The sequence below is a fragment of the Lampris incognitus genome, chromosome 18 (assembly GCF_029633865.1).
Source record: "Lampris incognitus isolate fLamInc1 chromosome 18, fLamInc1.hap2, whole genome shotgun sequence".
NCBI classification, from domain to species: domain Eukaryota; kingdom Metazoa; phylum Chordata; class Actinopteri; order Lampriformes; family Lampridae; genus Lampris; species Lampris incognitus.
The window spans coordinates 27,345,137-27,357,801 of NC_079228.1; the positions used below are offsets into that span (position 1 = coordinate 27,345,137).

The 12,665-nt window shown below is 44.9% G+C and overlaps 1 protein-coding gene across 1 annotated transcript in view; it reads left to right on the top strand.

Annotated features, from left to right (window-relative positions):
* Positions 1–12,665, top strand: part of LOC130128396 (histone-lysine N-methyltransferase SETDB1-A-like) — a 34,941-nt gene extending 22,276 nt beyond the window's left edge. Inside the window, exons 17-19 of the mRNA XM_056298013.1 lie at positions 10,768–10,946; positions 11,065–11,153; positions 11,861–12,665. Coding sequence (XP_056153988.1) covers positions 10,768–10,946; positions 11,065–11,153; positions 11,861–11,963 — 371 coding nt within the window. The 3' untranslated portion in view covers positions 11,964–12,665. The remainder of the gene's footprint in view (positions 1–10,767; positions 10,947–11,064; positions 11,154–11,860) is intronic.

The window sequence follows — 12,665 nt, forward strand, 5'->3', positions numbered from 1 at the left end:
TTCATCAAATCCAGGAGGCTGTCTGAAGTCATTCGAGGCAACCATCCTCTGCTACCCATGTTAGTTTCAAATAAGACAACTGTACTTATTTAACTGAACTTTATTTGCGCTCTCAACAGCAAGTGGCCACAGCCTACTGAACATTTCAACAAGTGCCTTTCACTAGCAGCGCCTTTCTCCTAACAGGAGGGTTACCGTAAAGACTGCAGTAGAAATGACTAACAAAACAGGCTACCGTATTAACTGTATTATAGGCACCAACAAAAGTTAACTTAAAAAACTTAACAAGCAAGGCCCATCTCTTTCAACACAGCTCTAAAAAATGTAATAAATACATTGAAAAACAAATCTATCAATACTATTAACAATGATAGATGGCAATTTAGTCAAGATAAAGTTTAATTTTACTTATGTTATGAATATACATCAAAATAAGATAATTCTTCACAAGAATTTGTCATAACTCACTCCCATCCAGCTGCAGAGAGGTGGTCCCTCTCTCTCCTCAGAAGAAAAAGATTTGCCACATCGTTGTCAGTCCCTGAAGAGGTTAAAATAAATTCACAATCGATATTTCTCTAGTGCTTATGTGACTATGTAGGCTACAATAATTCTCACTATACATTGGCACAGCACTAAGAGTAGTGAGTGATTGCGGACACGAGTGTTATGGCTTGTGGGTAAAAGTTGCCCTTAAGCCTGAAGTTACGGGCCTGGATGTTCCAGTATCGATTTCCAGACGGCAACAGAGTGAACAGTTTCTGGCTGGGGTGGCTGCAATCCCCAACTATCCGCTTAGCTTTCTTCCTACACCTCTGGGTGTAGAGGTCTGGCATAGCTGGTAGCTCAATTCTGATGATGTGCTTTGCTGCTTTCACCCCGCTGTAGAGCCTTGCAGTGGACACGATCACTCAATACTCACACTGTTTAAAAAGGGAGTCCTTAGTAATGCAGGACCACCAAGTGAATAATATCTCACTATTTACTTGATTTCAGTGTTTTAAAATGCTCTGGAAGGCATTTAGTAGTGAACATAATAGCTGACTAACACCATAAAATAAAATCAAGGCTACAGTCCTGAAGATACTCACATCGACTACATTTATTGTTTTGAGTATTTCCATCGGTAACATTCTAAACGTATACTGCATATTTAATCAAAGTATATATGAATGTACACACAGAACTTGTAGAAGTTATACAAGATACACTTGATATGCTAATCTCCCTGTAATGTCAGTTTATCTTCAGTTTTAAGGATCATAAATGACTGATAACAACAACGCAATGAAAAAATGAACGAGAAAAGTCATTTTATTTTAAGGCTATTGTTGGCCGTTGGGTAGCAGGGTTGAAGAGAGAAGGGTTCCCTCAAGACAGGTCTTTGTCAATGGGGGAACAACAGCAGCAAAAAATCCTCCTCAGCCGCCCAAAGAAGCGCTGGAGACGGCCCTTCTTGAACTTGGCCTTATGTCCTCCCTTGGCCTCAGTCTCCTCTTCATCAGGCAATGGTGTTTCAATAGGGCATAAACTTCTTAAACAGTATTCTTTCATTGTGTCTGGACTATTAGATTCTTTCCTTCTCCTTTTTAACAGGGCAAGGTGCCCCTGCCCTGGCCATCTCCTGTTCATCAGGTGATGATGTCACCCCCTTAGATGAAGCTCTGTAAAGTACAATAATACATCCTACTGCTGTACACTGATTTTCTGACAGTACTGGAAACGTATTTGATCCATTTCACTGAGACACAATGGCAAAGTTGTATATTTGTCTGTAATGTGCATTGTTTCTTGCATCTACCACTAGATACTACACAGTGATCATACCTGTCTCTGTCATCTGCTCTGCTATTCATGGAACTCTCCTCATTCTCCAGATGGAGACAAGACTTCTCCTCGTGGCACTGCTGGAGCTGTCTATTTAATGCCTCCTCTGCCTGGAGAGGGCAGCTGCTATCTTTTCTTTTCTTGGGTCTCCTCAGCAAAGCTCCTCAGAGGCATTGCACCAGGTCCAAGCTCTTACCAATCACCATGTTAGCAGTTCGAAGTAACGCCTCATCTTTCAGGGCAATGTCTCTCTGCAGGGCCTGCATCTGCTGCAAGAGCATGACTTTTTCTAGTAGGATCGACACCTTTTCTCCCTCCTTGGCAGAAAGAGCAGCCTGCGTCTCTTCAGATTTGAGGAGCCACTCACTCTGTAGGATCTCATTCTGACAGAGGCGATCCTCTTGATGAATAAGGACATGCTCCTTCTCCTGCCACCACTGGAGGTGTCTTTTTAAATCCTTCTCTGTCTGGAGGAGGGTAGCAGCCATCTTTACTGTGCTTTGCTCCCAAAGCTTGTCATCATCAGTGAGGCATTCCACCTGCTCCACCAGAGGCTCTGTTTTCTCCATGGCAGCAGTTTGTAACTCCTGCGCCTTCAGGACGGTGTCGTGCACTCCTATCCATGGAGTGCTCCTCGTTCTCCAGGAGGACACAAGACTTCTCCTCTTTTCTTTTCTCAGTTCCCCTTGGCAAAGCTCCTGAAAGAGGCATTCCACCAGGTCCAAGTTACTGTCAAAAACCATTTTTAGCACTTTGAATTAACGCCTGAGCCTTCAGGGCAGCACCTCTCTACAGGTGCTCCACCTGCTGCAGGAGCATGTATTTATCCAGTAGGATTGACTCCTTTTCTCACTCCATGGCCTCTTCAGATTTGAGGAGACACTCACGGATCTCATTCTGACAGAGGACTTCCTCTTGATAAATAGATCTTTCCTGGAAAGATCTCTGGAAGTATGCAGCCCTGTCCACGATGGCTTGCGAGAGAGCTTCCATCTCTGTCATCCTCTTCCTCTCCTCTCTCAATACAGTCAACTCCTTTTCTCTCTCCATGTTCTCCTTGGCATAAAGAGCGGTTTGTGCCTCTTCAGATTTGAGCGATACACTTGCTCTTGAGGATCTCATTCTGACAGAAGAGTTTCCTCTCCTGGAGACGTTTCTTTGGTATTTTCCAGGCATGCTAATGAGAGATCTACCACCTGCAATGCAGTAGGGGGTATCTCCTTACTCTGAGGCTCCTGCTGTCTCCATCTCCTCACTTCCTTTGTTACCATCAGGGGTCTCTCCATCCTGCTGTCCTCCTCTTCTGTCATTGGACACTGTAATACAGAACAAGATCAGTTAAATTTTAACTTATGTCAAAAATGATTTTGTTCATTTTTGCTACACATGTTTGCTATACAGCAGATGGTAAATATCAATGCATAGGCAGCGCTAGGGCATCAGGTATGAGGAAGCTAAATTTCCTAGGATTTTCATAAAACAAAATTAGCTTTAGCAAAATTAGCACACAAAAAAACCCCCAAAATCAACAACTAGACTGGCACTTAAAAATAATAAAGTCCTCATCTTCTTAAAATACAATTCAATGAACCTTATTCAACTGTGAGCATTTCACTCAAAATTACAATCAAATTTCCTATCAGACCTATATGTTATCACTGGTGTGATAACATAGGTGTGAAATGCGATTCCCATCAAACTGAGATGGCACAACAGAATAATTCCATTCATTCTTTACACAGAGTAACATTGATTTATCTCAAGGTCAGTTTGCCTTTACTCTCAGATATGTTTTTTGTTATTTAAGAGGATCATAGTCATACATCTCAAAATGAAAAGGGTGTTTGTGTGGGCCTATAAACTGGCTGGGAGGAAAAAGCGTCTCAAACCCATAATTATTTGAACTGTTTTCCCATGATGCCGCGCAACTGCCACTGTGGGCTATTTGTCACAAATTGTGGTCAAATCCAACCTTAACCTAATCATAACTAATTGCTACCAGGAACCAGATCTCGACGGGGAAACAGAGTTCGATACAACACCGGCAAGTTGCTAATAATTGATCTGAACTGGCCAGAGATAAATACAAGAAAGTTGATATTTCTGGTGAAGTAGAGATGACATTCTCACAAGTGCTTTTAATGTGTTAAATCTCCTATTCACGTGAATTAGTAGTAAATGGTATCTTTGTGTTTGCACATCAAAATTACACTATGATGTTAAGGGCAAAAAAAAAACAACTAGGGACAGTGTGTATTTTTGGAGTAGTGGGCTTTTGATTTCAGGATAACGGGTTGTCGGACAAATGGGCTTTCGGTCGACAGGGACATTTTTCGGACTATTGAGATTTCGGAATAATGGGCTGTCGTAACAATGGGCAGTCCCCATGAATGACATCACTTAGTTCGAAAAGTGAAGCAATTCGCCTTAATATCACAACCAAACGAAGGGGGGAAAACACATCTTAATTCTTTGTGAAGGGAATAAAAGAACAAAAGTTATTTACCCTTTTTAGAAGAGTTTTAAAGAGAGTAAATAACTGATGTTCTTCAAGACAAAATGCTTAAAACACGTAATTCATAACGGGTAATAATGAATGCAAACCAATACCTTTCGTATTCCACGCTGGGGTATATTCATGGTTTTGTTGAAGGTTAAATTTTTTTTTCAGTGATAATTTTCCCTAGCCTTTTAATAGCACCGCCTATGATTAAATGTGTTTCGACCTGCTCAACACATCAGTGGCAAACACAAAGTCTTTCAGTATCACTACAAGAACTGTTTCACTTTGTCCCTCACCTGTCTGGCTTGGCCTCTTTCTTCCTGCCGGCTGCCTTCTTGCTGATGGAACTCTTGGTTCAAACCAGCTCTTATGTTGTCGTGTACCTCTTTCCTTTCTAATTTCTCTGTCTGGCTCTTGAGTCTGATCTCTTCTGTCCATCATGACTCAATCAAATGACTGTGCAGCTCCTGCGCACTGTTATAAACCATAGGTCCTATGACATCATAACCAGTGCTTATGGCTGTGAGAATTTTGCACGTGTTGTTGTATGGTATTTGGAGAGAGAAAACAAATTGCACCTTGGGATGTTTTTTAGTCCATAAAAGCCTTGTAAATGCTTGCGGTTCCCGAGGAATAGGATATAAGCGCGAATGAGAAGCATTACCCCGGTAATGACACTCAGTGTGGATTTTAACTTCTGGAGCGATTCTGAATTGCTGATTCATCTAGAATAGAGTAAGCATCATCTTTCTTGCTTAACAAGCTGCTATTAGTCTTATTCCAACTGCTTGAGTATTGGTCATTTTCTCTATACATCTGCTGCTGTTTCCTAGTGGGATCTTATTCTAGCTGTAGCTGTTTTTCACCTAGTGTGCCCTTAAATATTTCTTGTTGCCTAGCTATGTAGACTTGGTTATCCTTATAGCTTATAAATATATTCCTTGGTAACTTGCTGTTTGCAGTTTTAATAGTATTGTGTGAGGTTTGATAGAGCTTTACATAAGTGTCCAGTTTCTGGGCAATAAGCCTATTTTCAGTGTACATCTTTGGCCAATTGGGTGTTAAGTGGCCAGGGTGTGGCCTGCGCTCCTGGTGTACAATTAGCAATCAGTGTTCTTTAAATCGCTGCTGCTACTTGGAAGCGTCAGGCAAACAAGCCTAGGTTGAACGAAGGCTAGAGTGAACAAAGGCAAGCGCGACTTTTTCAAGCCAAGACTTGGTCAAGCACGGACTGCTCTTTTTAGATCCGGGCAGTCATCTGTATTCTGTGTACCTAGTATAGTTTATGTGTTTCCTTCGCATTCCTGTCCTTTCCTCTTCCTGGGGCTGGCATAGATGTTGGGTCACTCCTAGGCACTGTGACCCTACCAATCTCATCTATCCCACTCTCGTTGACAAGTGGTGACGGGAGGGATCTGGAATTGCCAGTCTGCGATGCCGAAAGCTGAGTTTATCTCAGGCTACGCATCCTTGCTCTCCCTCAACTTTCTTGCTCTAACTGAGACTTGGATCATGCCAGAAAACACTACCACACCCGCAGCTCTGTCTGATGTGTACTCTTTTTCTCACACTCCCAGAGCTGGGAGGCGGGGTGGTGGTACTTGCCTACTAATCTCCCTGAAATGGAAATACTCTCTTGTTTCCATTCCACAATTTTCTCCGCCCTCTTTTGAATTTCTTTCTGTTACTGTCTCTTATCCAGTCAAACTCACCATCGTGGTTGTGTACCGCCCACCAGGCCCCCTTGGTGAGTTTCTGGAGGAGCTTGACACACTTGTCTCGCACTTCCCTGTTGATGACTCTGCACTTATCCTTCTCGGTGATTTCAACATCCACACTAACAAGCTAGATCCTCTTCTCTCTTTCCTCTTCTCCTTTGACCTTCACCTCTCACTCTCTCCTCCTACCCACAAGGCCGGCAACCAGCTGGACCTTATCTTTACTAGACACTGTCCTATTTCCAATCTCTCTGTTACTCCCCTCCAGCTCTCTGACCACTATTACATGTCCTATTCTCTCTCCCTCTCTTCATCCCCCTCAGCCCCTTCCCCTACCCACATGGTTTCCACCCGTAGACACCTCCACTCTCTCTCCGCCACTGATCTTTCTTCCTCTGTTACCCCTATCCTCCCTACACCTGAATCTTTCTCTCTCCTACCCCCTGACACTGCGACTGATCTTCTTCTCTCTACCCTCTCCTCTTCTCTGGACAATCTCTGTCCCCTCACCTCCAGGCCTGCACGCCCAACTCCACTTGCCCCTTGGCTGACCGACTCTGTACGTACTGACAGATGGAGCCTGAGAGTGGCAGAGTGCAAATGGAGAAAAGGCAAACTCCCAGAGGACCTTCTCAACTTCCAATCTTTTCTTTCTACTTTCTCCTCCTCCCTTTCTGCTGCTAAGGCTGCCTTCTATCGCTCTAAAATCCTATCCTCTGCCTCTAATCCTAAGCAACTCTTTGAAACCTTCTCTTCACTTCTTCAACCCCCACCTCCTCCTCCTACTTCCTCCCTTCTCCCTGATGACTTCGCTAACTTCTTTGACAAGAAGGTAAATGACATCAGATCCTCCTTTTCTCACCACCCGGTTAGTGCTGCTTTCACTATCCCACCCTCTGCACCCTCCCTCACCTCTCCACGTCCCACCCTATCCCACCTTGCTCCCCTCTCCCCCGACGAGGTTCTAAACCTCATCACATCCAGTTGCCCCACCACATGCTCCCTTGACCCGGTCCCCTCCCCTCTTCTTTAGTCTATAGCACCTGAACTCCTTCCCTATCTAACCCACCTCATCAACACCTCCCTCCAGGCAGGATGCTTTCCATCTGCCTTCAAGACTGCTAGAGTCATCCCCCTTCTCAAGAAACCATCACTTAACCCCTCTGACGTCAAAAACTACAGACCAGTTTCCCTTCTACCCTTTCTATCCAAAACTTTCAAACGTGCTATCTTTAACCAACTTTCTTTGTACCTCCACCAGAACAACCTCCTGGACCCCAACCAGTCTGGGTTCAGGGTGGGTCACTCGACAGAGATGGCCCTCCTTGCAGTGACAGAATTGCTGCACTCTGCGAGAGCAAACTCTCTCTCCTCTGTCCTGATACTCCTGGATGTGTCAGCTCTATTCGACACAGTGAACCACCAGATCCTCCTCTCTACCCTCGGGGGGCTGGGTGTCACAGGCTCTGCACTCTCAATGTTTGCAACCTACCTGACAGGTCGCTCCTACCAGGTGACATGGAGGGGATCTGTGTTGGAGCCTCGCAGACTGACTCAGGTGTTCCACAGTGTTCGGTTCTTGGTCCTCTCCTTTTCTTCCTGTACACGACATCCCTGGGTTCTGTTATTCGCTCGCATGACTTCTCTTACCATTGTTATGCCGATGACACCCAGCTGATCTTGTCCTTTCCTCCCTCTGACACACAAGTAGAGACACGCATTGCTGCGTGCTTGACTAACATCTCGGAGTGGATGGCGACACACCACCTGAAGCTCAATCTGGACAAGACAGAGCTGATGTTCCTCCCGGGGAAAGGTTGCCCGCACCGAGACCTGGCCATCACTATTGACATCACTGTGGTGACGCCAACTTGGACTGTGAGGAATCTGGGCGTTATCCTGGACGACCAACTGTCGTTTGCTGAAAACATTGCATCGGTTCTCATCTCCTCTATAACATCAGGAGGATTTGCCCATTCCTCACCGACGAGATGACACAGGTGCTCATCCGGGCTCTGGTCATCTCTCGGCTGGACTACGGCAACTCCCTCCTTGCTGGCGCCTCAGCATCGGCCATTAGACCTCTGGAGCTTGTTCAGAAAGCTGCAGCTTGTCTGGTGTTCAACTGCCCCAAGTTCTCCCACACAACTCCCCTTCTCAGGTCCCTACACTGGCTCCCAGTAGCTGCTCGCATCCAGTTTAAGACTCTGGTGCTAGCCTACAGGGCAGTGTAAGGAACAGCTCCTTCCTATCTCCAGGCCATGATCAAGCCCTACACCCCCGCCCGACCACTTCACTCTGCTACCTCGGGACGCCTGGTTGCCCCGTCGCTCAGAGGCTCTTTCTGTCGATCGACCCGGTCGAGGCTCTTTTCTGTCCTGGCCCCACAGTGTTGGAATGAACTCCCCACTGATGTCAGGACAGCGGAGTCACTGCCCATCTTTTGGCGCAGGTTGAAAACTCACCTCTTTAAGAATTACTACCCTCTTACTTGTTCTTAGCACTTATTGTATTCACCCATTTAAAAAAGAAATCTCTTTCTTGCACTTTTACTTTAGCACTGGTTTTGCTCTTAGATGCTTGTTTAGATGCACTTACGACCTCTGATGACTAGTAGTTCTCCTGATTTCCTACGTTAAATGCACTTATTGTAAGTCGCTTTGGATAAAAGCATCGGCTAAATGACTGTAATGTAATTTGTTCTGGTTTGTGAAAGCAAGTAATAAGATTTAATCTCCATATGATCGCCATAATATGGCGATACGATCTCCATACCAAACTGACTGGCTTACTCAGTAAATTTGCCACCCACCGCCAATTTAAGCTTATTTGGTTTAAGGGGACCAGAGGGTGTGCTCCAATTATTGGGGCATCACACTGCTCAGCCTCCCTGGGCAAGTCTACTCTAGGGTGCTGAAAAGGAGGCTCCGACCGATTGTCGAACCTCAGATCCAGGAGGAACAATGCGGATTCCGTCCTGGCCGTGGAACAATGGACCAACTCTTTACCCTTACAAAAGTGCTGAGGGAGGCATGGGCATTTGACCAGCCAGTCTACATGTGTTTTGTGGACTTGGAGAAGGCTTATGACTGTGTACTCTAGGGCACTCTGTGTGGGGTACTGCGGGAGTTTGGGGTACCGGGGCAGTTGCTACAAGCCATCCAGTCCTTGTATAACCAAAGTGAGAGCTGTGTCCGCATTCTCGGCACAAAGTCAAACATATTTTTGGTGGGTGTCGGACTCTGCCAAGGTTGTCCCTTTTCTCCGATTCTGTCTGTGATATTCATCGACAGGATCTTAAGGCGCAGCCAAAGTGAGGAGTGTGTCCATTTTGGGAACCTCAGAATTGCATCTCTGCTCTTCACGGATGATGTGGTTTTGTTGGCTTCATCAGAATGCGACCTCCGACACACACTGAGGCGGTTTGCAGCTGATTGTGAAATGGCCGGGATGAGAGTTAGCACCTCCCAAGTCTGAGGCCATGGTTCTCTACCAGAAAATGGTGGGTTGCTCCCTCCAGGTTGGGGATGAGTTGTTGCCCCAAGTGAAGGAGTTCAAGTATCTCAGGGTCTTGCTAATGGGTGAGGGTAGAATGGAGCGGGAGATTGACAGGCAGATTGGTGCAGCACCAGCAGTAATGCAGACGTTGTACTGGACTGTTGTGGTGAAGAGGGAGCTGAGCCAGAAGGCAAAGCTCTCAATTTACCAGTCAAACTTCGTTCCAACCCTCACCTATGGTCATGAGCTTTGGGTAGTGACCGAAAGGGTGAGATCGCAGATACAAGCGGCTGAAATGAGTTTCCTCTGTAGGGTGTCTGGGCTCAGCCTTAGAGTTAGGGTGAGGAGCTCAGACATCTGGAAGGAGCTCGGGGTAGAGCCACTGCTCCTTCGCATCGAAAGGAGCCAGTTGAGGTGGTTTGGGCATCTGATTAGGATGCCTCCTGGACGCCTTCCTGTGGAGGTTTTCCAGGCACGTCTAACTGGGAGGAAACCCCTGGGTAGACCCAGAACTCGCTGGAAGGGACTACATGTCCAATCTGGCCTGGGAACGTCTTGGGATCTCCCAGGAGGAGCTGGAGGGCATTGCTGGGGAGAGGGACGTTTGGAATGCCCTACTTAGCTTGCTGCCACCGTGACCCGACCCTGGACAAGTGGCTGAAGATGAGATGAGACTCTTTTTTTTTTAACTTTTACTGTAATGTTTCTCAAATTTAGCTTCCCCATACCTGATGCTGTAGCACCACTTATGCCAGTGATTGTGCCCAATCTGTCAAGAGTTTGATATCACCAAGCTTAAAACACACACTGTACTAGCTGGCCTGACAGTTCTAAAAAGATTGCGTTGAGATGGAAGCCTCCTCACTCCCTCAACACCAAACATTGGGTCCTCACATTTTTGGATATTGGATGTTATAAATCTAGAGATGTCAACTGCCAGGATTAATGGGGCTATTGAGACGAGCTTAAACAATGGCGCTCTGCAGCAGACTCACTAAAAGATCATTTAAGGTGAATCCTTCCCCTTAATTAGTGCCTTTCAAAGTGACTTTATAGAACCTGTCCATTTCCCTGTGTGTTGGGGATGTATCATTTTTCTGGTCGCAAATCAATAGCAAACGTCTATAATGTGTGGCATGTTAATGTGCCTGGGGCATGGGTGGGGGTGATGCTTTCACCATTTCATGGAGACCCAAATGTATGTGCTGATGTTGATCATAGATCCTGCAGAAACTCCAACCCGCAAAGGAATAAAATCTGGTCCTGCTGCAAAGGAAAAGAGACCAAAGGAGTGTTCCAACATTGCCACTAAGGCTACCACCAGAGGTTTCTTTGATGGGGAGGATCTCTGCTACATCATCGATGCTGAGATGGAAGGGAATGTGGCACGCTACCTCAGTGTTAGTCCTTGATTACTCAGTTCTGTACCGTGGAAAATAATTTCTCATCTATGCAGGTACAAGAATTAAACTGTGTCCAAAGTCTGATTGAGTGGAATGGTACTGTTCTACCTTACAGCATGATTGGAACCCAAACCTGTTTGAGCAGTATGTCTTCGTGGATACACATGACCTCAGGTTTCCCCGATTGGCCTTTTTCACTAAAAAGTAAGTATCTTATTTGGTCCATGAACAGAAGATTTTACATTTTTTGACACCATTATTAATCCATGTAATGTAAACTTATTATGCATGCTCTTTGCTAGCATTGCCATGCTTTGCTTTTACAGACATTTACACTACTGAACAGGTCACTGAGCTGCAACACTTGACCAGATGGGGTTTAAAAGTCACCTTGACAATCACTGTTGAGGGACAAGGCATGTGTCTTATTCCCCCTTCTCAGTCACATTCCCAGTATATCAACAAGCGGACCCTCCAGTAATATGTTATTGCTACTGTTCTTTTGTTACATGTCTGAAGTTCTCAACCATTGCAATACTCGATTTCACAACTCATTAATTTCCAAATTTCCAAAAGCTTTTGCTCTCTATAGAAGATACCACATACTCTTCTTATTTAGATATTACATTATAAGTAGGGCTGGGCAGTTGTTCCAATATTTTGATTGTCTTTCATTTGAAATTGTATAGGGATGAAATTTGGATATGATAAACATTTTGTTGTTGAAATTAATAACTACTGCCTAAAACTTCTCACATAATGAGGTCTGAAATATTTGAGGGAATATTATTTGAAAACAAGCTTTGGTTTAATGGTATTCTTTTGTGAGCAGTCGCTCCACGTCAAAATCTATGTATGTACAAATTAGCGGTTTCAATTCTGTCTTTGTGTTTGTCTGTCTTGTTTCTTAGGCGAATCAAAGCGGGCACAGAGTTCACCATCGACTACAGATCCATAGGTGGTGTTGGAAGCATTTCAGCCGCTCAACAATGTCATAGGAGCACCACAAAATGACAGCACAAACCATGAAGAAAGTTCAACTATGTTCATTTGTAACTGCATTTAAAAAGGCAAAAAACTGAAAATTTAAAGAGCCAGCGAGACCCACTGAAGAAGATTCCACTTTACAAGTTGTTTTTTTTTTTGTCTTTCCCTTTTTCTGCCTATTTAGTGGCCAATCGCTCCCTATTCTAATTCAAATACCCACCCTCGTACTGTATGTGTTCGCCAACTGCATCTCTCTGGCCGGCAGTCTTGAAGGAGACACCTCGCCACTTTCTTGACAAGGCGAATCCAGGCCGAATCACTGCTTTTTCCGACCCACCCAGAGACGCATTCATGTGATGAACACAAGACAGCGTTGCCAATTATTGCTGCTTCATCAAATCCGGCCATAGTCGGATCTGACAAGACCGGGGTGTGAACCCCGGCCCCCAGTGGGCAACTGCATCGACACAAAGCCAATGCTTAGACCGCTACACCACCGCGGACCCCCGCTTTACAAGTTTTAAAGTGTTAAAAGACGAAATTGGTCACTAAGTTTGTTTATTCTTGGGTTTTTTTTTTCTGTTGAGTTTTACTTAAATCTGATGAGGGTCTAAGGATAAAGGAAGTTTTGCATTAATGTGTGTGTGTTGCATTTTGTGTTTGATTTAGTATGCAATGTGATTGTAAAATTCTCTGGGACTAAATTGTGATTTTGTGGCAAAATAAACT